We start from the raw sequence: 23,461 nt of genomic DNA, 5'->3' as shown, positions 1-23,461 counted from the left end.
GGTAGGTACCTGGAGTCCGTAAAGAAATTCTCCACTGTCTTATGCTCCAATGTACATTTAAGGGCAGACTTTGCTGCTGATGGTTTGAAACTTACCTTTCYGTGTTATCTGCAAAAAATCACAAATTGCCTTCCCAAGAGGCACACGGAATCGTCAGCTTTTCTCCAGAGTCAATTTTTCTGAGATTTTTGTGCATTAAAAGGAACACCAAGACCGGTCTTTGTCGGGTTGAAACTTGGAATGATCCAGCTTCCATCGGGGAACCATTTTATTTTTAATTTGCAAAAACAGACTATAAAATGCACGCTCATAAAAACAGTTTGTCCTTTCCAATGTACTAGAAAATGATTCTCAGCAACCTCTTAGGGCGCTCGACCGGCGTGTGCTGGAGCTCCATGGTACATTCAGGAAGAGACAGTTACTGCCGTTCCTAATACAGGGTCAGGCATAAATTTCCAATATGGATCATTTGGGGAAGATGAATATGGAGAAAGTGTTAAGAGCAAAGAAGTTGAAGTCGCTGCAGATTTGGCAGCATCTCTTATGTGCTCGTGGGCTCTTGCCTCAGATGCTGGTTTTTGTAGCCATTTTTGTACCCATTTTCTGCAGTCTTACCTGTCTTTAATACATTGCAGTGCTTGCAACAGGTTCTCCTTCYTCCAAGGCACCTTCAGGGATTGCTGGAGACTTTAGGAAGAAAGAGGGGGAAAAACAAGAAGAAAAAAACCCCCAGAAGATTGCTTTTGAGTAACGTGGAAGTTTATGGAAGCGCTGATTGCACATCCCAACCCGCGTTCATCTCCTGTGGCACCTCCACACCTGGAGGCCGGGATTTCGCTTGGGAAGCAGCTTGGGTGAGCAGAGGGATTTGTAGGGATGAATAAAATGCCAAGGTCCTTTTATCTCTCCCAAAGGAGCATGTGGCCCTGAGATATATCATGCARCAAAGCAAGCTGCAAAGCTGGATGAGGAGCCCTAAGGGGATATAGAGGCAAGTTTTGTCCCTGTTGGGTACATGGTGGCACTGCTAGCAGGTCCCCGTGAGACCAACTGACCTCCTAGAAATCTCCTAGGAGTACATGTAAGTTAAAGTATGACTTTTTTTTTTTTTTTTAAAAAAAAGGATATATGTATTTTAAGGTAGTTTATAAGTGCTAGAGAGCTGTTTTTGTTAYGACCTATTGTGGCATAAGCAATTTTGAAGCTGGATTCAAAATCCACTCAGTGGAGAGAGATGGGATTTTGGGACAGGGGCCTGSAAGAAGAGTCCTCAGGTGCCCTTGGCAGTGGCTGCTGCTTTTTTGGAGAATGAGGCTAAGAAAACTCACACTTTTTTTTTTTTTGCAATTAAAGCATGAAAAAAGGCAAGCTGACCATTTCTTGTAAAAGTTCTTGTGCTGCTGTGCATGGGAGCGAGGATTTGATGCCTGATGGGCAATGTCCCTTTTGCAATTCTCATGAAATCCACCCAATTTGGACTAGTTTGGAAACATTTAGGAACATAGGAAAGAAGAGAATATCAGGTGAAACATATTTGGAGAAAAAAACATCAAAATGAGCAACTAGACTCCCTAGAGATTACTTTTTCCTGAGGGACTGGAGAATTTGGAGCTTCTGTGGAGGTTGATGAGATTTTTGGGAGGGTGTCTGGATTTATCTGATCTCCTTGGCCAGTTTTCCCAGGTTTCGGATCTGATGGCTGGGAAAAATGAAATCTGTGGACTTCACAAAGGTGATGGAGTTTGTCAGGAGCAAGCAAGGCCATGAGAATTCCCAGTCTGCCGGTGTAGTCAGGAATATTTAAAGCCATCTATGGACATGGGAACTAGAGAGCAGGACCAATGGGTGGCTTTTACTTCCAAAAACTGCATTCATGAAATTACTCCCGGAATAGCTTGTTTAGCTCTGATATCCGTCTTTTAAAATAGATGTGGGAAAGGCTAGAGGAAAAGCAGGAGAAACAGCAGGGCAGCATTTGGAGGGTGGAGGAAACATCCCGACTTGAACTTCTTAAGCCTCTTGCTGTGTTTGGGAAGGATGGGAAGAGGATGTTGGATAGGACCGAGTCCATCGGAGGCTGTGGGAAGCAGCAGCTTGGGAGGTGAAGGGAGGAGATGGACATTAATCCTTGKGTTAATCCTTGGGACAAGAGGGATGGACTCTGCCCATTGCTTCCGATGGAGTTGATGCCTCTTTGGGTGTTGTACTTCCCAAGTTAGGTTAGCCTGCAGTCCCTCATGAGATGGATGATGGACTTCTCCCTTCTTGGAAAGATAATCCCGTGGCACCGGTTTTGTTCCAGAAGCCAAACGCCCTTGTGAAACAGGATGAGTGCTTCTGCACAGTGCAAGGCTGGAGGATGTTGCTTGGACCTCCTCCTTCAGCCAAATATCTCCCCCATCTGTCCAGCTCCCACAAGTGGAGCTTGGCATTTGCTTGCAAGTCTGAACCCAGCCTTGGCCTTTTCCCTTTTTTCCCTTTCCAGATCCCTGCAATCCCATCCCATGCTCTCTGCAGGCAAACTGCTGGGATAGCCGCTCCTCGTGCATCTCTGTAACACCTGGGATTCATATATTTATTTTTTATTAATGGCAGCTTCCTTGGGGCCAAGGAGTGTCGTGCGAGGGCCTTAAATCCTTCCGCTGCCTGCATCGCTCCGAGGAAACAAGCCATAAAAGAGCAGGAATAAAAACGCGTCGCACGGTGCCTTTCACTTCTGCTGACAGCTGCACTTCGCCATCCTGGTGCAACCTTTGAGCRGTGCCAGCTTGGAAAAAAACTGCTAAAAAAGAAAATGAAGCCGTAACAGCTGCTTGTCACTGCATATGAGGGGGGAAGGAGGGAGGTTTTCCGGCCAGGGAGGCCACATTATCRGACACGGTGACAGGTACAGGAGGTTTGGAGCTCATGTCTGGTGCACCTGTGACGGAGGTGGCTTCAGAGGGTGGAYTGAGGCTGTCAGAACCTCCCTGGGGTGATTCTGGATGGTTGTTCTTCCCTCCCTGCGCGCGGTACTCGGCACATGAGTGTCCTCCAGCCTTTGATGCTCCTCAAACGCGGAGGATGTAGGAGAATGTATCCRTAAGGCCGGTTGTTCCGTGAATCTCTCATCTGCTTGGAAGCGGTGCRGTTCTATCCGAGATGCTCCTGAGCAGCTTCTCACACACGGCGCCCCTGGGAGATGGGTAACACGTTCCTTAAGTGCATGTGGTTTATTTGTGTTTTTATATTAAACAGGCACAGAACCCTTGGGATCAGCCAGGGGAGGAAGAGGAGAGAGAGCGCAGGGCTCGGCCCCTCCTAAGCTCTGAAAAATCAGCCCCGTCTCCGATGCCCCTGACCCGCTGGGGTCCCTGTTTTGACTTGTCACCCGTGTCCTCSGCGCGTGTCGCGGTTGGAGCATCTGCTCGGTGCGTACGTGCGCGGAAACGCTTCCAGCAGCCTCCGGGCYGGGGATTTCCTCCCGGAAATCCATCCCCGGGCCGAGCGTGCCGGATTGTGCTGAGCTTATGGGATCGTGGCCATCGAGCCGTAATAACTCGCTTTAAATGGCGCTTTTTGGAGCCTCTTCTCTGCCCGAGCTCAGCCGCGTATCTGGACGTGTAAAAGGTTTTTCTGCTCCTGCCTCGTTTGAGTGAAAGAGTAAATCCCTTCTGATTTATTGCAGAGCAGCCCTCGAGCTCAGCTCCTGTGGGAAGCTGCTGACTTGCAGTTCAAAAGCTCTCGCTTCTTTGAGGCCGGCCTGTGGTCCCTGTCTTGCCTCAAAGTTAAATCAAATAAGAAAAAATCTTTTATTTTTTTCTACCCTTTTAAAACAGAGAGAAAAAGAAAAAGATGAGCCTGCTGTTTCAGGAAATCAGCCTTACCTGCAGCAGAGCTGAATGCCAGCATGCAGAATTTCGGGTTCAAACCTAGTTGGTTAGTGGAGACTTTACTTTTAGGCATCCAGTTTTGTTGTTCAGTAAGTGTTTCACAGAGATAAATACTTCCTTTAAAGCAAAGCTGTTGGCTGGCTGAGATCCAGCCTGTGATCCAACATTAAAGCGTTTTCGCTGTCGAATCCACTACGCTGCAGCCGTGGTTGGAAATGGTGGTTCTGATCCCTAATTTCCTGCAGATTTGCTGATAACGAGGTCTGGGGAAGGCTGAGCATTAACGACGACGTCGGTGTTGGTGCATTAATTAACGACCAGCTTTGGTGTTTGCGCGTTAAGGACCAGCTTTGGCATTGGTGCCGGCTCTGAACCTCTCCGCACACAGGTCCGCTCGTTGCCTTGTTGCCTTGCTGCGGTTTTCAGAGGCAAAACAGAGCAGAAAACACTCAAAATTAGGACCAGGACATCACAGTTTTACATTTACACCTGAGATCTGCATCTGCCTCTGCATTTTGTCCTTCCCGCTGCCTGATTCCAGGTCTCCAGAGGTGGCAGCTGAGCTGCTCATGGCCAGCAAGTGATGAAGGGCCAATTTTAATGGGCGTTTCTAACGCTTAATGTCTAGTGTTTAACTTCTAATGTCGTTGAATGGAGCTGGGTTATATATGACCAGCAGCTGTTGCTCATATCAAGTGTCCGTCTCCGTGTACTGGAGGGATTGAGTGTGGCTGGTCCCATAAAACACCCGTTGTGCTATAGGAATGAACGTGAAACATGGGGCTCTATCCTGAAGATGCACCTTGAGACGAGGTGCAGACAGCTGCCTGACATATATATCTATACATATGTATAGATATATAAATATATATATATATATATATTTGCACAGAGAGGCAACAAACGTAACTGTGTAGCCAGCTGAAATTGCAGTTGTTTTCTGGCCTGCATCCAGTCAAAATCCTTTCAGCCCCTGTTATGACACCAGGACAAGTAGTGGAGCGACCGTCGCCTTCTGTTCTGCTACCCCTGCTCGCTTGGTGGAGGGAAACCACACACTGACCTGCTGCAGACCTGTGTCCCGAGCCAGCAGGAAAGCTGGAAAACCTCTCTTTTCTTCCCCAAATCTAATTTGAAATGCGGTGACTGGGCCAGTCCTACACGGTTTGCAGCTCGACAATAAGGAAACTGCAGTGAGCGCTCGGCAGGAGCCACGGTGCCGAACGCAGATCATAATCAGATGCATTAACACGTTCCCGATGGATCTCGAGGGGGCYGGAAAGCCAAGGTGTGCTGGGTAATTCCTTCCCAGATTTCTTTACCTGAGCGTTTATTCCTCCTGGGGACTTCATTTGCAGGTCCAAATGTCATCCTGCTGCTCCGGGGACACTTTGCCTCTTAGATAGAAGCAGCTCTAATTCCGTAAAGCTTCCGTGAGCTTTTTTAGCATGCCAGGCAGGAAAACGCTGCTGTCTTCGTGATTGCTTCCTTGTTTTGTCAGGAATCCGCCCATTCCCAGAGTCTCCACGCTGGGAAATCTCGCCTTTGACAGCAGATTCTGCCAGCGCTTTGATAAATAATTTCTGGTTTGCATTATCCCCCATGAAGGCAGAAAGYGCCATTCCCGGTCACTTTGGCGTCTGCTTTGTGCATGTGCAAGTAATAATCCGTATTAATAAAAACATATTAATATGTTGGTAAATGCTAGTGTGACATCGGACTCGTGCTTTCCTGGTGCTGCCAGGACAGGCAGGTGAGAAAGTATCCCAGAGATCCACCGAGCTCCTTGGAGGCTCCGTGTGGCTCCGATCAGGATGGGGAGAGTTAAAGGGTGCAGAAGTGGCCTGATCATTCCTGAATCCCGCTGGCGCACGGAGCCTTTCCCTAGGTTCACAGGARCACAGATTCCCCTTGGCCCTTGGAGAATCCAGCTTGGCTGTTAAGTATTGATGAAGAAAGGGCTGTTTATGGAGCCCCCCCTGCTTCCTCTTGGCTTCCTTATTTTTTTAATGACAGGTTATCAGCAGCGATTGCCCTGACAATGATGAACCTCGGTGACCCAGATCAGCAGAGGCCTTAAAATGACTTTTCTGAGGAGAAGCCCAGCAGAGAGTAATTTTGAGGAAGAAATGAATGAAGAAAGTAAAGAATGAATGGAATTAATGAATGTCAGCGTGCCGGTTTCTGGGAGAAGGGAGGTATCCAGGAGGACTCATCCCTATTAGAGCCTGGACAAGCAGCCTGGGATGAGCTACAAAGGGCAGACACACAAGAGAAAATATCCCCGGTCTTTTTACTATTTTTAGCTGGTTCACAAGCAGCTTCCTTGCTTCCAGGGCCCGAATTATCAGCTGTGACGGGTGTATTTTCCTTGGGCCAGCTGCACATACCAGTGACCAGCTTGTCTTGACAGGCCCGGGGGGGTATCGCTTGTGCTGAGCTCTGCTCTCCTCTCCTCTTTTTCAACCTGATTTTGCACTAAAAAGCACCGTGACTGTTGGAATGATAGAAACTATTGGATTGTGTTATTTCTTTTGCTTTATTTTTATGCCGGAGATTTGCCGGGTGCTGATCTGCTCCTGCGTCGCCGCTCTTCCGTTGCAGGAATTGGGTAGGTGCTAAGAGCTCRGACGTGGCTCCTCTGAAAGAGCAAACCCTGCAACTTGCAGGTCATTCCCTTGCATTCCCACTGAAAAGCAAGGTGGGAATTGCTGCTTTTTATGGTCTGCTCCTTCTCTTGCATGGTGAGAAAAGCAGAACTGGGGCTGCCCTGGGGGAGCAGAGCAGTTTAAGGGCTGCGGGGCATGGAGATGAGCAAGGCAGGACGGCAAAGAGAAGACGCTTCCGATGGTAAAAATAGGAAGCAAGAAATGGGAAGCCTAAAGCAGGCGCTGGGATGCCAGATGCTGYGTGTGTGGTTGCCCTCCACTGGTTGAAAGGAGAATGGTCACCCTGCGAGAGGAATTCTGCCTTGCCAAGGTCCTGTTTGGTTCTTCAGATTGGTCAAGACAGTCAAGAAGGTGCCAGGTGAAGGATGAGTGGTTCAGAAGCGGTCGGGTGGCTAATCTGCCTCCTTCTGCAGAGCCACATTGGCCAGAGGGGACTCCTGAGGCTGTGGAGCCAGAGGGGACGTTGCCCCGTGCCAAGAGCTGTGCAGAAGTCAGCGCTGTTGTCAAACACGGCCAAGGGTACCGAGGGACTTGGAGTCGCGCCCAGGGATGGCAGGAGAGAACTTGGCAAGACCTTTGGCATGAGCCCCAGCGGATTGCGAGGCAAAGGCCGAGCGGAGCAGTTGGAAACGAGTCAGAGTGTTTCAGGAGCACCAGCGTTGCCCGACGACGGGCAGGTGCCCAACACCGGTAATCCCGGTTGGCAAAGCCTGTCCCTTGTGTGGTGTTGTTCTCCATCAAAAGCAGCAAAACCTGGGAGACTGGGGTGAGGATGAAAGTGCCACGCGCTGCTTTGAAACCCTCTCACAGGGTGAGTACCAGGAATTACAGATCCTTRTCCCCTGGGATTGTGGCAAGACCAAAGGCACAGTCGGCTTAAGGGAAAAGGAGGCCGAGAGAAGCTTTTGTGTTCGGTGAAACTCAATAGTTCCAGTAACAACAGAAGAGCCGAGTCCCCTGATTCCTTTTGGGAAGCTGTAATGAGCTTTTGGRGGGATTAAAGATTCAACCCAAAACAAAACAAGACCCCGGTACATGATACCTACAACTCAAAGGCAGCACCTGATCCCTTCTTTTTTCCTCCCATTAAAATGTCTAGGCTGGACTGCACGTGCCTGTGCCACTCCCTAAAGGCTGGAAACGTGGAAGGATTTGTAGGAATGACTGATCAGCGGCTGAGCACAGAGATGGAGCAGAGGACGCCTTAAAAGGATGTCTCTTAAAAGTCAACCCAGCCCATTTCATCTTACACTGTTAGTCTCATGAATGTTTATCACCTCCTACAGGTCTTAAGTCTTACGACACCCCTAAAGTGCCTTGAGGTTGAGCGTGGAAGTGCTGTATGTGTCTTAATTTAACTGATTTATTCCTCTGTCAAGCTGTAAACGTTAGAGGGAAGGAAGCACACTGTGCTAAGAGATTTTTTTTCTCCTGTCTCCAGGTGCTCAGTTTAATGAGGAGGTTTTTATTATTGTCATTATTATACATCACAGGAAAGACTTTCACCTTCTCTCTTTGGTGTTTCTTATAATCATAGAATGAATCAGGTAGGGAAGGACTTCTAGGGCTCTTGGATCCAGCCCCCTGCTCYAATAAAGCTAATTGCAGATTTAGGTCAGGTGGCTCAGGGCTTTGGCCAGATGTTTGAGCCTCTCTCTTGGCTGCTTTTGCGTTGCCTTAACTAATAAAACCTTTACAATTGCTTAGAGACACTTAGGTTTCAATAAAGGGATTGATTCCCGTGACGTGTGTGGAAGAGAAATTTCCTTGTCTGAATGTTGGGAAAGGGCCTTTTCCCTGCAAGGTRTGGACAGGCTCTGAAATCCTGTTAATTTGCCTCAGCTAAATGGGCTGTAACTCATTTGTGAGTTACACCTCACAAATTTATATTTATATTTACGTTTATATTTATATGAATGGACTTGCACTTGCCAGGCAATGGGAACAAATACGATGGCTCCATGAAGGGTAAAATAGAGAAGGGTCTGGTGGCTTGAGCAGAGAAAGGTGCATCAAGGAAACCTGTCTTCTAAACCCACTGCTGCTATTCATTTTWTTGGCCATCCTGAGACAGTATTTTAACCTTTCCATGCCTTGGTTTCCCCCCTGTGATTATTTTCTTCTTCCTTTTGGATTATTGAGGGCTGCTTAGTGCTAATGCCTAAAACGCTGCCGAGGTAGGGTGCCAAGCGGATACAAACTACTTTATTTTTAGTGCCTTTAGAAATCTTGGGCTTTTTGTTCTCCCTTTTATCTGTCCCTCTTTTGAATCACACAAAATAGAAATAAACTCCATCACAGCTGCTGCTGGGGAAGAACGGATGAGGCCCATCCAGCTGGCGTCCTCGGGGCCAGTGTGGGCTCCTTCCCTGCRCTGGATTTTGGAAGATCTTTATCTCATTTAGGCTTCTGAGGGATGAGGGGCTTTCGCTTCGGGCAGCTCTCTCCATCCATCCAAACAGGTAGGGTTGTTTTTAGGTGTCTCTGGGGAAACAGGCATCAAGCATTGCAGAAAGGGGAAGGATTTGGGAAGCCCATGAGTGGCTTTTCTGGCTTTTCTAGGGGGTTCTGCTGCAGGCTTCCTCTTCAGGTAGGTTGTTTTGGTTTGCTACCCTTGTCCATCCCCTATGAGCATCATTTCCTGGTTTAATTTGCAGCTCAGATCTCGAGTTAGGAGTTGCCAGGGTTATTGTTGCCATGTCAGTCATTGTAGATGGCTGATGGTYGTCTACATTTAGGAGGACGCTGGTCCTCCTAAACCAGTGTTGTTAGAGGGACCGCAATGGGGGCGATGATTGAGCTGCAGCTCTGTGTCCAGCCCAAGTGCATCTGACAGCCAAGGTAGCTGGACATCACTTGGGGTTGAACTGGAAGGATTTTTGAGTGAATTGCAGGTCAGCTGGGGCATAACATGAGATACATCATGACTGCAATGGAGATAAAGCCCTCGAGATGTCCCACAGCCTGCRTGGACATGCCAAAGACCTGCTGCTGCTGCTGGGCTTTGGGCAGGCCAGTGGCATTTGCTCTGCTTCTGTGCAACGCAGAAGGATGAAATTTTCCCCRTTTTGTCTATTCCTTCTCCTGAGCATCCAGAGACGGCGCCCACCTCGTCACGGAGCTCAGGGACTCCGCATGGACCATTCGGCCCTCCACTTCCCTATGGATGTGGCAATACCTAAGCCAGCACCACCGCTCCTTGGAGACCTGAAAAGCCCAGGAAGGAACCGCTGCACCTGTGATTTAGTAGCCAATTATCTCCTTTTTCTCAGCAAAGAGCCAGCTCTAATTTCAAAGGTCAGAATATGCTCTCACCTGGCTGTTCCAGGCCTTCCATGCAGTGCTCCAAAGCTATTACCTAAAATTAGCTTGCAGCTTGGGGAAAGCTGGTATTAGCTCCGTATTAGGACCCTTTCAAAGCTCTTGATCATTTACTTGATGGGCTCCTATTCAAGCTCTTGGGTTCCAGGTAGAAAATGGAAGACAAATAGCATCTGATACTGCTTCCTGCCTGCATAGAAAAATCGAGTGGGCTTTTTGGCACATTTCCTGTTTTTCTAGTTTGATATATATTTTTTCTCGACTATTTTAAAAGATTCCTAGTGAAGCTTTCCCAATGACCCTGGAGYGGGATGTATTTTTTCTTTATCCCAACTTCCTGAGGTTCCCAACGTGCTGGGGAGCACTGGGAAGGGGAGCACGTGATTCCAAAGCAAGCTGAATTCCAAGGCACATTCGGATCTGCTAGGCAACAGCGTTGACACATTTAAATAAATCTGCTCTTGAGTAATATGGAGTGACATATTGGGAGCAATTTAAAAAAAAAAAAAAGAAATCAAGCACAAATTGGGGAAATGACTGGAACGGAAAGAGAACATAGATATTACAGAAGACCTTGGGTAGAAGACAAGGRAGGGCTCCTCTACAAAAGGGGTGGAAGACAACGGTGAAAATGTAAATTTCTGCTGAAATTGTCCATTGGCAGTAGGGATTTGTACTTCCGTGGCAGTATTGGTGGTCACAAGGGTGGAAAGGCCTAGTGCTTCCACATTCAAGGAGGAGCGGAGCCTATGGCGGGACACCAGGCAGCTTGGGGAAGGTGAGAGGGTCTCTCTGTTCTCCTGCYTTTCTCACCACTGATCCTCTGGGTCTGGAGGGAGCTGGGTCAGAGTTGGTGGGAGCCTGTTGTCCCACTCCCAGCATCAGGATGTAAGGCTGAGCTGGAAGAGGAGGACCCAGGCCCAGTTAGGAACAAGTTTATTTCTTCTCAAGAAGCTTCTCCATGATGATGATTTATGAGTCTTTTGCACCAAAACAGCTGGGATTGAGCATTCAGAGGAAAGGGGTTGGACTAGATGGACCATTGGTTTGATTTGATTAGGCAATCTTAGGCTTTTATATAATTTTTGTTGGATCCTACAGATGGTGTGGCAATTTTTCTGGCTGTCTCAATGCCTCTTGTTGAGGCTGATGCCTTCGTGTCTGGCCATGTGGCACCTTCATGGTGCTTGGGCCTTTTTTTGGAGTTGCTGCCTGTGTCATGGAGCCCCTCAAAGCTTGTGTTTGCAGAGAGATTTCCCAGGCTTTGGGAATGTCTCTTTATTTTTTGTCTGGGTATCAGGTATTCAGTTTGGATGTGAGCAGCCCTGATGTTGGCCAGCAGATGCAACAGTCAACTCCAACTCTAGCCAACCAGTTACACTATTAAGCAGCAGCGGTGCTTTGATCACGCCTTGCTCCCATAAAGCAGGGATAACTGTTGGAATCAACCCAGAGGGACATTCCTCGCTCATCCTTGTTCATTAGGATCTCTCAGCATCCAGCACACGAATGATTCCCAAGACTGGGATGAATCGGAAATGATCTTTGGACAACAGACAATGGCCAGAACGTTGGCAGCTTCTGTTGGAAGCAGCTGCTRCTGGCAGAGTGTCCCCTGTTCCTGAGATGCTCCAAGGACACTTGGCCCCACTTATGCCACCAAAATAGCTGGTGTGTGGGGGAGATTTCTCCCTGGAGTATTTTTAAGCCAAGAAATCCCAGCCAAAATAGGTTCAACCTTCCCAAATATTGTTCTGTGCTCCTGCTGGGATTCTGCTCCCATCTGTTCTGGGCTGGCAGGTGGGATGTGCTCATTCCAGGCTGCTTGGGCAGTCTCTCCATGCAGAGCACATTCATGATACATGTGGTGGAGTCTCCGTTTTCCTTTCCCTCTAGCCCACAGAAGGACATTGGCCACCCCGAAGCCACAGGATATTTGACCAGCCTGCGTGTCTGACACCAGTCAATAAGGATGTCTCTAACAAAGCACTGTTGTTGAGCGTTGCGTGTTGTTGGATACTGGCCAAGTGTTCTGGTAAAACAGGACATTGGGTCTGGGCCTCTCTATTAGTCTTCTGGTGGCTTTTGAACCTAATTCACTCACATTAGGAGTTCACCAGAGCATTAACCCCTGCCTCCAGTATCCAGAAAACAGGAAAGTGATGCTGTAACCACCCCAGCAGGCCATAAGGGACCCCCTTGGAAGCTTGAAGGCATCAAACAGTAAGAATTGAGGCTTCACTTGTGCTGTTGCTCCCAGAAATACTACTCTGAGGCAACAAAGCCCATTTTCCTCCATATGAGGACAACGCTGGTGGGAACCATGGCAAGTGTCGTCCTCAGCGTGTTCGTCTGCTGAGATGAAGATGAAGGCTCTCTTGGTGGGTCTCAACCGACCTGGGATGAATTAGCTCAGACTCCAAGGCAGGAGGGACAAGGAGAAGCTGGATAACCGATGGCCCTTGGTGGCAGAAGGATGGGAGAACCTGAAGGAGGGACGGAGAAGGTGGCACGAAAAGGCAAGGCAGAGGATCTCAGCAGCTGCCTTTCGGGTGGCTGCTACTGGATCCTGCAGCTGCTCATCAGAAATTCTGTTTATGCCACGGGGAGCTGGGGAGTCTCTGAAGCTGACACGCTTTTAATAGACAAAGACATTTTGAGTGCAGCCCATCTGCTCGGGGATGCTGAGGAGCAGCCTCCCTGCTGCAGGGCCACTGGCTGAAGGATTTTTCTGGGCTTTTTTCTTTTTAATTTGAAACCCTTCCTTTCTTTTAGCTAAGAAGCCTCCCTAGTTTTGGAGGTCAGAAGTGCTGTGCTGGCTTGTGAAGTTTGCAACCATTAAGCAAACCTGCCCAGCTGGCCATAATGTCCCTGCATTACCTGCAAGGTTTGGCAGAATCACCTTTGATTTTGCAGCATCCCGAGGCAGGAACCCCTTGCAAGGGCACAAGATTGATAGGGAATATATTGCACAGCACTAGGGAATGGAAAAAGTGCGAATCTGGGATCAGACATAGGCTCCCTGGAACATGGTGGGGCTGGAGCCCCAGACGTGAGCTGAACTAGTGATAAAATAAGAGAGAAATTGTGTGTATTAAAATTTTATCCAASTGGAGAATCATTCTGTTAAGTTTCTTCTCTTTCTATTAAGTTTCAAGTGTTGAGAAACATGTGAACATGTGAGGAAGGAGAAGGAGAACCTGAGCATTGGCCTCGTGCTTAACTAGTGCTCAGCCTAAATCAACTCAGTCTGACCAGCTTAGCTTTTATAGCCTCCTGTACTCTTGTTTGGTGGTTGAGTCTGGTTTGTGTGGGTGAAAAGTTAATTCCTTCCTTGCTTGGGCTTAATGGCCTAATTAGTCTTTCACGCTCATGCAGTAATGGATTGAGCCCATTTTTATGGATAAAGGTGGGACAGCTTTAAACAAACCCAGATATTGGAGGTGTGTGTACGGCCACAGCGTCGTGTGCCTGGAAGTGCAGCAGAAATTCATTTAATTGGGACCATGCGACTTGAGAGTGTGGAAATAAGACAGCARTGGGACTTGTAGGTCTCTGTTTCCCTCTGGTCTGGATAAATGGAGTTCCGGCACAATTCTGCTCGCGTGCTTGGATTTCCAGCCGTTTGCAATGGACTTTGCAATCCCAGCTTTGGAATGAGCTGTGTCTACTGAAGATGCTCCTGCCCTATGAGTGCGATTACAGCCAGCTGGTAACGCGGTGCCTGGGCCCGATGCGTGGAGCTGCCTCCACTCAGGTGCTGAGGAAGGTCCTCCAAAAAGTGTAGAGGGCCACTAGGCTGCAAAGGAGGCCGTGGGGTGCTGGTTTCGAGTCCCAGGCAGCACCTAGCGCCTAGTTTTCCTCCAGACACATCCATTAATTCCAATGATGTAAAAGCAAAGGGAACCCTCCTCTCCTCCCACACTGAATTTATCCCCTCCAGCCACGAGCAAATGCTCCTCAATGAGCTCGTCCTCATCTGCCTCTTTATTTAGCCTCAACGTAAAGGTTTACACTCTGATAAAAATGGTGATTTTTATGTGATTTTACTTKCAGTGCTGGGGAAAAAGAGACGTGGCAATAGGAACTGGCCACCCAAGACGGGACAGATAGAGCAGAGGAGCCACTGAGGCCCTTCCCGACAGCCTTGGCCACCGATCCGGAGGGAGAGCCTGYGGGACACAGGTGGGTGTTGACAGCCCAACAACTAACACAGCGCCCTCCTCCCACGCTGATTTGGGGAACTGTGGAAATCAGCAGCCTTTCACCCTGGGGCTGCTTATTGCCCTAAATACTACACTGCTAAACCTGCAGTTTGGGGTTGGTTTGGGTTTTTTTAAGTTCTACCAACGTGTTACAAGAACAGGTTCTATGTAGTTGGTGAAGGGTAAAGTCCCAGCAAGGAAGAAGAGCCTGGAAGGGTGTCTAAAGTGCTTTCTTTATCACCAGCACATATATCATCCTGGCAGTTGATGCTTTTAAGTGATCCCAAGCTGTGCCCGGAGCATTTCCAACCCCTCCGCAGCCTCCGCAGGCCTCTCCTGTGTGGTCGCTTCCGAGCCTCCCATTTCGGAGCCTACGGAGTTTTCTGAATTCCTGGCACGTGTTTTCAAGTAAGGAGGATCGAGTTTGTCCTGCGTCAACTGAAGYTGGAAGGAGCAGAGGAGCCCTGGAAGGATCAGGTGCTGGAGCAGCTGCAAAGGATGGTGTGCAGGGGAGAGTTCAGATTTAGCCTTTCAAGACCCCCCATTGCCATTTTAGGGAGGCCAATTTTCAAATTCAGATTTCAAAAGAGCCTTTTCAGAGCTCTTTTGCACTTGCAGTTGGGGAAGGCAGCTAAAAGGAACAAGATTTAGATACAGGTYAAGCAGTTCTCAGGCTCCTGCAAAACAGCCCATTTTTGATCCCTCATTACCGTGTTGGCTCCGCACCTTGCAGTGCTTGGCCACGTGTGCCCCAGGGTACCCCCAAAGAGCCAGTTTTCCTCTGCCTGCCTTGAAATTAAGGTAAATAAATTCAAATACAGTGTTTGTGTGTGCTTTGCTTGGGCATTTCCCCTGGGAAAAGTGTTAACAGATAAACTTGTCTCCTCGCCAGCTGTTTGCAGAAACCTGGGGGGGCAACTCTGGGCCCTTTGCAGCCCCAAATAGACTGAGTCGAAATCYCAAGGACTGACCCATTGCCAGGCACCTCCCCAGTTACGGGCCAGCTGGGGGGAGATTTAATATCCCCATTTAATCAGGGGACATTAATTTGCCATCACCAAAAGGCCCTGTAGTGAAATAGGAATAGGCTGTGYTATCAGTGTTGGTTCCCCTTTAATTATATTTTCCCTGGTTAAAATTAAACCTTCGGTTTGTTTTCTGAAGCACACGTGTATCCTACACTGAAAATCCGTATCCTACACTGAAAATTATCTTAAAAAGCATTAAAGAGGGAATCACCATCACGTCACACTTCTTATGATGTTGTGTAAGAGCTGACCATAAACCCAGCTGAGCAGATAGCCCAAAACCTCATGTACCTCTAAAGTGATGAGTAAAAGGCAGGGAGACCRACGTATCCATCTGGCCTAGGTCCAAATCTCTGCTCTGCTGGTGTAGCCTGAAGAATCGGAGCTAAATTGGCCGTGTCCTTGGTTTTTATGCCCAGCTATCTATTAGCTCAGTGTATTTTGCAAAGGGGCAGAGCTATGCAGGTGGCTGCTGCACATTGCAGTACTGCATAGCTGCTAATTCCAGTATCCTGATTTAGATGAGCTCCCTTTCTCCATTTTATTCCAGAAAAAAACACCTTGTGCATGCAGGGAGCCTGCTGAGTGCAGCCGCCAACCGCAGGCGTCTCCCCTTGCAATGTTTTATTGCAACGAATCCAGATTTTCCAGCAGGAACCAAMAGCAAAACCCTTCATGTAAAAAGCCCTCAGCGGAACAACCGCAGTCGTGCGCAGGAATCAGCAGCTCGCTGTGTCCCAGGGTCACAACACACCATGGAAAGGCACAGCCGCTTCCCTACCCGTGTCCCCGTTGCCGTTTGGGGCAGGGGGACGTGGGGACTTGCACGTGTCGAGCAGCTTGCCCGAAGTTTTGCAGAGAGGCAGGAATAGGCAAGCGGATGCAGGGGCTGTGATTTCCTGGTCTCGTGGGTGGGAAGCAGGAGGGCCTGGGGGAGGTCGGGTGGCCCTGTCCGATGAATCCCAGCTCATCCTTGGCTTTTCCCCTGCAAACCTGGGAGGTGTTGGACGTCTTCCAGCGTTCCTCTCTGCTAAAAGCCACAGTTGCTTTCAAAAACGAGCGTCCTGAGGTTGCTCTGGGGGCTTTTCTTTCTTTTCTGCACTGTCTGAGCCCAGGATTCTTCTCTCGTAGGAATGGCAGAGCCTCGGCAGCGCAGCAGCGATGCAGGAGACTGACGTTGGCCCGCAGCGCTCCTGGCTCGTTTCCCACCATGGATGTGGCCTCGGCGCGTGGTGAAGTGGGATGCCCGGAGCAGCAGTGGAGCTTCCCCTGATCCCGTGGGGTTTGCGCTAGACCTTACCCCACCATGACACCGCTGTGACGCTGCTCGCGACGGCTGCGCTGGGCGTGCTGAGAAGCTCCATGATTGAGGCAAAGCGGATCGGGAGCCGCAGTGGCGACACGGAGCCTGTGGCGAAGCCGGCGCCGGGACAAGAAGATGAAATTTCCATTCTACCGGCTTCTCCATAAGCAGGCCCAGTGACATTTCCTTGCAGAGACTCGCTCTAAGGACTCTTCTGGTTATGGCTGCTGATCCGACGTGATCGGGCACGCGCTGACTCTCGAACTCATGACTGGCTATACGATGTTGCGGAATGGGGGAGTGGGGAACGGAGGCCAGCCGTGGGTGTTGAGGTGGTCCAGCCGGATCCGGCTCACTTGGCTGAGTTTCACCCTCTTCGTTATCCTCGTCTTCTTTCCCCTCATCGCCCACTACTACCTGACCACCATCGACGACGCGGACGACGCCGGCAAGCGCATCTTCGGCCCCCGCACGGGCAACGAGCTGTGCGAGGTGAAGCACGTGCAGGACCTGTGCCGCATCCGCGAGTCGGTCAGCGAGGAGCTGCTCCAGCTGGAGGCCAAGCGGCAGGAGCTCAACAGCGAGATCGCCAAGCTCAACTTGAAGATCGAGGCCTGCAAGAAGAGCATCGAGAATGCCAAGCAGGACCTGCTGCAGCTGAAGAACGTCATCAGCCAGACGGAGCATTCCTACAAAGAACTCATGGCCCAGAACCAGCCCAAGCTCTCCCTGCCAATCCGGCTCCTGCCAGACAAGGACGAGGCGGCCTTTCCCTTGCCCAAATCCAACCGGAATTGCAGGCTGCACAACTGCTTTGACTACTCGCGATGCCCGTTGACGTCCGGCTTTCCGGTCTACGTCTACAACAGTGACGATTACCCTTTTGGTAGTTCCCTAGACCCCTTAATTAAGCAAGCCTTTGAGGCCACTGTCAGAACTAACATTTATGTTACTGAAAATGCAAATATTGCTTGTGTGTATATAATTTTAGTGGGGGAAATGCAAGAGCCCGTAATGCCAAAACCTACTGAACTCGAGCAACAGTTGCACTCTCTGCCGTATTGGAGGACTGATGGGCACAACCATCTCATCATCAATTTATCCCGGAAATCGGAAACTCAGAATTTCATTTACAACGTCAGCACGGGGCGTGCCATGATTGCTCAGTCCACCTTTTACGATGTGCAGTATCGGCCAGGGTTCGACATAGTGGTGTCACCTCTGGTCCACGCTATGTCGGAACCCAACTTCCTAGAGATCCCGCCCCAGGTGCCGGTCAAGCGTAARTATCTGTTCAGCTTCCAGGGAGAGAAGATAGAGTCTCTCCGGTCTAGCTTGCAAGAGGTTCGCTCCTTTGAAGAGGAGATAGAAGGCAACGCGCCGGCTGACTACGACGATCGCATCATCACCACCTTGAAGGCTGTTCAGGACAGCAAGTTGGACTTTGTGTTGGTGGAGTTCACGTGTAAGAACCAGCCGAAGGCGAGTCTGCCCACTGAGTGGGCTCTGTGTGGAGAAAGGGATGACAGACTAGAGCTACTGAAGCTTTCTACTTTTGCACTGATAATCACCCCAGGGGACACCCGTCTGGTGATCTCCGCCGGGTGCGCCATGAGACTCTTTGAGGCTCTGGAGGTGGGAGCCATCCCGGTGGTTCTCGGAGAGCAAGTCCAGCTACCCTACAACGACGTGATCCGGTGGAACGAGGCAGCCTTAATCATACCAAAGCCACGTATCACAGAAGTGCACTTCCTTCTGAGAAGCATTTCTGACAACGATCTCCTTGCCATGAGGAGGCAAGGCCGCTTCTTGTGGGAGACCTACTTCTCCACCTCGGACAACGTTTTCAGCACAGTCTTAGCCATCATAAGGACTCGAATCCAAATCCCGGCCGCTCCTATCCGAGAAGAAGCGGCCGTGGAGATTCCGCACCGGTCCGGCAAAGCTGCTGGCACCGACCCCAACATGGCAGACAACGGCGACCTGGACCTGGGGCCTGTGGAAACGGAACCGCCCTACGCATCTCCCAAATATCTCCGCAACTTCACCCTCACGGCGATGGACATCTACAGGAATTGGAATTCGGCTCCGGGGCCTTTCCACCTCTTCCCCTATACTCCCTTCGATCCCGTGTTACCGTCGGAAGCCAAATTTTTGGGGTCTGGGACCGGATTTCGACCGATTGGCGGCGGAGCAGGTGGTTCCGGGAAGGAGTTCCAGGCTGCTTTGGGGGGCAACGTCCCCCGGGAACAGTTCACGGTTGTGATGTTGACTTACGAGCGGGAGGAGGTGCTGATGAACTCCCTGGAGAGGCTCAACGGTCTCCCCTACTTAAATAAAGTGGTGGTAGTGTGGAACTCGCCCAAGCTGCCCTCTGAGGATCTCTTATGGCCAGACATTGGCGTCCCAATCATGGTAAGAAAGACAGGGGGCTCTCGCCCGCCTTGTGCAGCGGGGTCTGGGCATCAGAGTTGGCCCTGACTGCTCTGAGCTTCTCACCACGGTGTGGACACCTAGCACACCATCCGTCCCGCTCGTCTGTAGGTGTCCATACCTGGTCCCAGTGCTACCAGTGGGGAGAAACAGGTGAAAGGTGTCACTCATCCGAGCCCTTGGAGATGTTTGCAGGAGAACCAGCCTCAATTAGGTTCTGAAAAAGCCACTTTCTCTGCCCTGCCTTTCAAGGGAGCCTCGTGGCTGGTGCAGAGGCAGTTGGCATTGCTGAGCTGTGAGGAGAGGAATTGCTGGCATGCCCAAATTCACTCTGTGGTCTCGGCATTAGGGAATGCTGGGGAGAGTCTCAGTAGCCCRTAAGAGCTGTTGCAATGCAGGAACTTCCCAGGCGCCGGGTGTTCGGCACCCCTGGAAAAATAATGAGATACTTGGAGCTTGTCATGAATCCTGGGGCTGAAAACCAGCGACTCTCCTGCATTGATTGGGGCCTTTGGTTGGGCTCTGTTCAGTGTCGTGCTGTAGGGATGGTTTACACCTTATAAATGCCTAAGAAGTGGCAGTTGCTGCTCATTAGCTGGTGAATCTTTAATAAAAACAAAAGGGGGATGTGCTGAAGCTGCAGGGGGCCCCGAGAAAGCTGAGGAGAGAGGGGATGCTGCTTTTAAGGAGCTAATTCTTCCATCTTGGTGGGTCATGTTTTTCTGCCACTACTTTTCTTCCTTCCTCTCCTTTCCCCTCTCCTTTCCCCTCTCCTTTCCCCTSTCTTTTCCTTCCTTCCCAAGCTCAGGACTTCTCTCATCTCAGCCTAACAGTGACCTGGCCATTGCTGATGTTCTCTATTAAATATAAACGCGCTCATAAAGGGCACAAACGCGCAGCCACTAACGAGGAGCAGCGTGGTGGTGCCTGCTGCCCGCGTAGAGGACAAGCGGAAGGGTAAAGCTTTGCAAATCAGGAGAGAAAGAAAAGCAGGAGATGGTTTTTCAGCAGGCAAACTGYGTGTGGTTTATGTGACAGGACGCCACGGGGCTTAATAGCAGCGCCAGCTTTATGCGACGTGCAAAGAGCCTCATTGATTTAATATTTCCTTTTAGTGTTATTGTGATGAAGAAATCCTTCTGCTCGCATTTAAAACCCCTTGCGGCCCGGGGACAATGAGGAGAGAAAATTGCTTGGATAATTGCAGAATAATCTTTCACATTAGTCCTGTTGGATGCTTGAATTTGGTAAAATCTTTGCCTTGCATCTGCTAGAATGGAACCCCCTGGTCTCCGTCAGAGCCRAGGAGTGGGAATCGTTCTCTTTGGTGCTGGTGGTGGGTGTAATTTCCTAAAGAAAAGTGTGTTTCTGTTGATGGGCACTGGACATCAATCCCTTTTCTCCTGAAATTTGTCGCTTGTTATTCGGGGATCGGAATCCATCCRAGAGGCTGTGCCAGGTGCCTTGTTCTGCTCCCGGGGATGGATTTTCCTCCCATTTCCCTAAATCCCAGTACTCCGTTCTCAACCCCTGGCCGCTGGTCGTGATTTGGGCTTGCGATTCAGGTTTCTTTTCCCAGATGGGGTGTGAGCTGATGAAGAGCAGGGCTCRGAGCTGATGAAGAGCAGGRCTCGGAGCTGCGTGGAGTCTTGGAATCTCTCCTCCATGATGAGATAAATGGGGCGCCCGGTGGGACACGTTTTATTTTTAAATCTTTTTCTTGGCTGTGTTTTTCTCACCTGCAGTCGTCGCTAGGAAATCAGTAAGAGCCCCTCGTTGTGCATGGGCTTACGGTGATGTATAGGTGACAAAGTACAGCATTGTTTAATGTATAGCTGTGGGATTGCCTTCTCATTCAGTGCGCCTTCGTGGTGGAGCCGCAACGGGACCTGCTGCGAAATTTCTCTCCTCTCCTTGTGTCCTGGGAGGAAAAAAGGGCTCTAAGGTAGAAGCCCTATTTGTGCAGGGTTTAAAATTCCCTTTCTTTGTATCCGTAAGTCTTTGCATCCGTAGCGACATCTCGGCCATCGTTTGACTTCCGAAGGCTCCTCCGGATGCAGCRTTTGCACGATGTGGACATCCCGATTTGAGTCCTCCTGCTCTTTCCCTGCTTGAGGAAAGGGAGTTTTGGCTTCGATCTCTGCTCTGAGCAGGTGGGACGATGCGCTCGGGTTGGAGGGACTTGGCTGCGGCGCCCGTGCATCCWTCTGCATCTGCATCTTGGAAAGGATTCCAGCAGCGGAGTGAAGAGGAGTCWTTAGGGAGAAGACCTGGCTCCGGTGTTGGCGAGAGGCTTCCAACAGCCCCTTGCAGCATCGTCGTGTCCAGGAGCTCCAGACAACCTCTTGGTGATGACAGGAGCACCTCATTCCCTGCTCTGCACTTCCCTGGCACCGTTTTCTTCCATGTGAACACAAGTTAAGGAGCCAGCTTTGACCTCTGCAGCCTCTTCCAGGCTGCAGTGTCCTTTGCTGCTGCTTTGGTGGCTTATTTGAAGCAGGCACTTGGTTAGAAAGGTGCAATCTTTGGCCAGCCCTGCGTCCATGGACCTGTTGGGCTGGCTCGTGCCTTGAAATGTCACTTGTTGGCCGGGGAAGGACTGTGGGTTGTAGCTCTACAAGGGTTATATCTTTTTTTTTCCATAGACACCAAAATCCCTCGGTTTAGGGGGCAGCTGATGGGGTTGGAGAGCAGGAGGAAGAAGGCGCCTCGGGCAGTGGAAATGCTGAGCAAGGGAAGGAAAGAATGAGGTTTTTCCACCATGGGACAACTTGAAAAGGCCTCGAGAGGCGTAGGGGCACAGTGCCCCTATATGGGAGCCCTCATCCCTGCAGCCCGGGGCCATCCGTGTGTTTTTAAGCACCACAGAGCACAGGTTGTCACAACGGGTAGAGGACAAAGGAGGACAAAGGATCTGACAGCAGAGTCAGCGCAGCAGGGAATTCCGCCTTTTTTCCCTGCTTCGCTGCCAGGTGCAGCCTTCTTCCAAGGAAGTCCTGGAGCTGGGATCACAGAGTGGGTTGAGGTTGGCAAGGCCCTCTGGAGATGATCTAGTTCCAACCCCTTGGCTCGAATTGGATCTCTTAGAGCGCCAGGACCATGTCCAGGCAGCTCTTCTGTCCCTCCAAGGATGGAGATTCTCCCGGAATTGCTGTAACTTGATGTGATACCCCAAGAAATGGTTGCACTCCAAGATACAGGAAGTGGGAAGCTCTTGTCTCCAAGGYTGTGAGTTTGGCTTTGCCTCTTTGGTATTAATTAGGTAGGTCCAAACAAAACATCCATCTTGTTCCCATCCCATGGAGAAGGAGCAACCTTCTGGAGCACTGGGACATCAAGGAGGCAGCTGAGAAGGACTCAGGAAGGTTATAAAGACAGAAGTAACTCTTGAAGGCAAGGTTGAAGGAAGAGGTGAGGAACCAGAGAGAGATTTTAGTCACTCTTGTTTGCTGCAGTGTCCAGAGTAGCTCACAGAGCTCGCTGGGATCGATCAGCAAAGAYGTTGCTTCGATAACAACCCTCAGAGAAGGAGGTTGCTCATTCCCAAGGCAGGTGAGCAGTGCATGAGCAATGAGGCCACCAATACAATGTCCTTGGTGTCACAGGGCACTCGTTTTAGTGTGGTAGAAACCTGCCCCAGTCTGTGAAGTCATGGACAGCCCTGGCTTTGGGTGSGGAAGAAGAGAGCAAATGGGGAGCAGGCAAAACACTTTCCTGGGAGTGCAGCAGCTCCAAGGTAGATAATTCCCTGCAATAATGTTGGTTTTCTTCTTCACGAATGCAGATGAAAAAATCTACTGAAAAAACCTATTGAAAAAACCAGCCTGTACTGAAAAAAATACGTGTTTTTTTTCAGAGTTTTAAAACGCAGGCTCGGCGCGGTTCTTAATTCCCTGCCCCTCCTGTGGCTTTGGGCAGTGGTTATAGCAACAGGCATCCCAACCACGTATGTTGTGCTAACAGCCTCCTGCTTGGAGCCTTTGTTGTGCTCCTGGTTTTCAGTTTTCTGAGCTGAGCAGCAAGAGGAGTTTAAATGGCTAAGCCGAGTCTCCAGGTAGGAGAAGGCTCCAGGCAACGAAGCTCTGGAGCGTGTGGGCTCGCCCACCACGAAGCCACGGGGCTGCATGTTTGGTCTGAGTGCAGTTCCCCTTTGGTTGACCAAGTGCAAGGTAATATCCTGCCTCTCCTGGCATTTGGGCTAATGGGAATTGCTCTTCTCCATGAGCTGCACCCAGAGAGAAGCGAATGAGGAGATGCTGGTTAAGGAGTTGTGTGGATTTGCTGTTTCTTCTCCTGTTTCATGAACATGCAGCTAATGGATTTGAGGAGTGACTTGCAAAATGAGCTACCTGCAAGCTTGATGGACTCTTGGATTTGTTTATGAACAGCCTTAACTAACTGCTTGGTACCTTGTTCATAGTCTGTATTCCCTGACCTTGTTGATGAAGATACAACGTTCATCTTGAAGCCTTCTGCAACAAATGTGGATCTCACAGGATCCCAGAATGGCTGMGGTTGGAAGGGACSCSCAGGGCTCCCCCAGCGCAGCCCCTGCTCCAGCAGGGACACCCAGAGCACGGGGCACCCGGGCGCATCCCGGCGCGCTGGCAGATCTGCAGAGCAGGAGCCT

The 23,461-nt window shown here is 50.1% G+C and overlaps 1 protein-coding gene and 1 long non-coding RNA gene across 3 annotated transcripts in view; both read left to right on the top strand.

The window, feature by feature from the left end:
- The window catches only part of LOC112948915, a 36,641-nt gene extending 22,601 nt beyond the window's left edge, over nt 1-14,040 (top strand). For both annotated transcript variants that reach the window (XR_003249732.1, XR_003249733.1), the window contains exon 3: nt 13,919-14,040. This is a non-coding gene — a long non-coding RNA (uncharacterized LOC112948915). The remainder of the gene's footprint in view (nt 1-13,918) is intronic.
- Nucleotides 14,041-16,236: 2,196 nt separating this feature from the next.
- EXTL3 (exostosin like glycosyltransferase 3) overlaps nt 16,237-23,461 on the top strand; it is a 13,931-nt gene continuing 6,706 nt past the window's right edge. Inside the window, exon 1 of the mRNA XM_026041206.1 lies at nt 16,237-18,813. Within this exon, the coding sequence (XP_025896991.1) occupies nt 16,666-18,813 (2,148 nt within the window). The 5' untranslated portion in view covers nt 16,237-16,665. The remainder of the gene's footprint in view (nt 18,814-23,461) is intronic.

Source organism: Nothoprocta perdicaria, unplaced genomic scaffold, assembly GCF_003342845.1.
Source record: "Nothoprocta perdicaria isolate Ctin4 unplaced genomic scaffold, notPer1 scaffold_101, whole genome shotgun sequence".
Taxonomy (NCBI): domain Eukaryota; kingdom Metazoa; phylum Chordata; class Aves; order Tinamiformes; family Tinamidae; genus Nothoprocta; species Nothoprocta perdicaria.
Note: the sequence above shows the minus strand (reverse complement) of the source record. Positions and strands in the feature narration are given on the sequence as shown.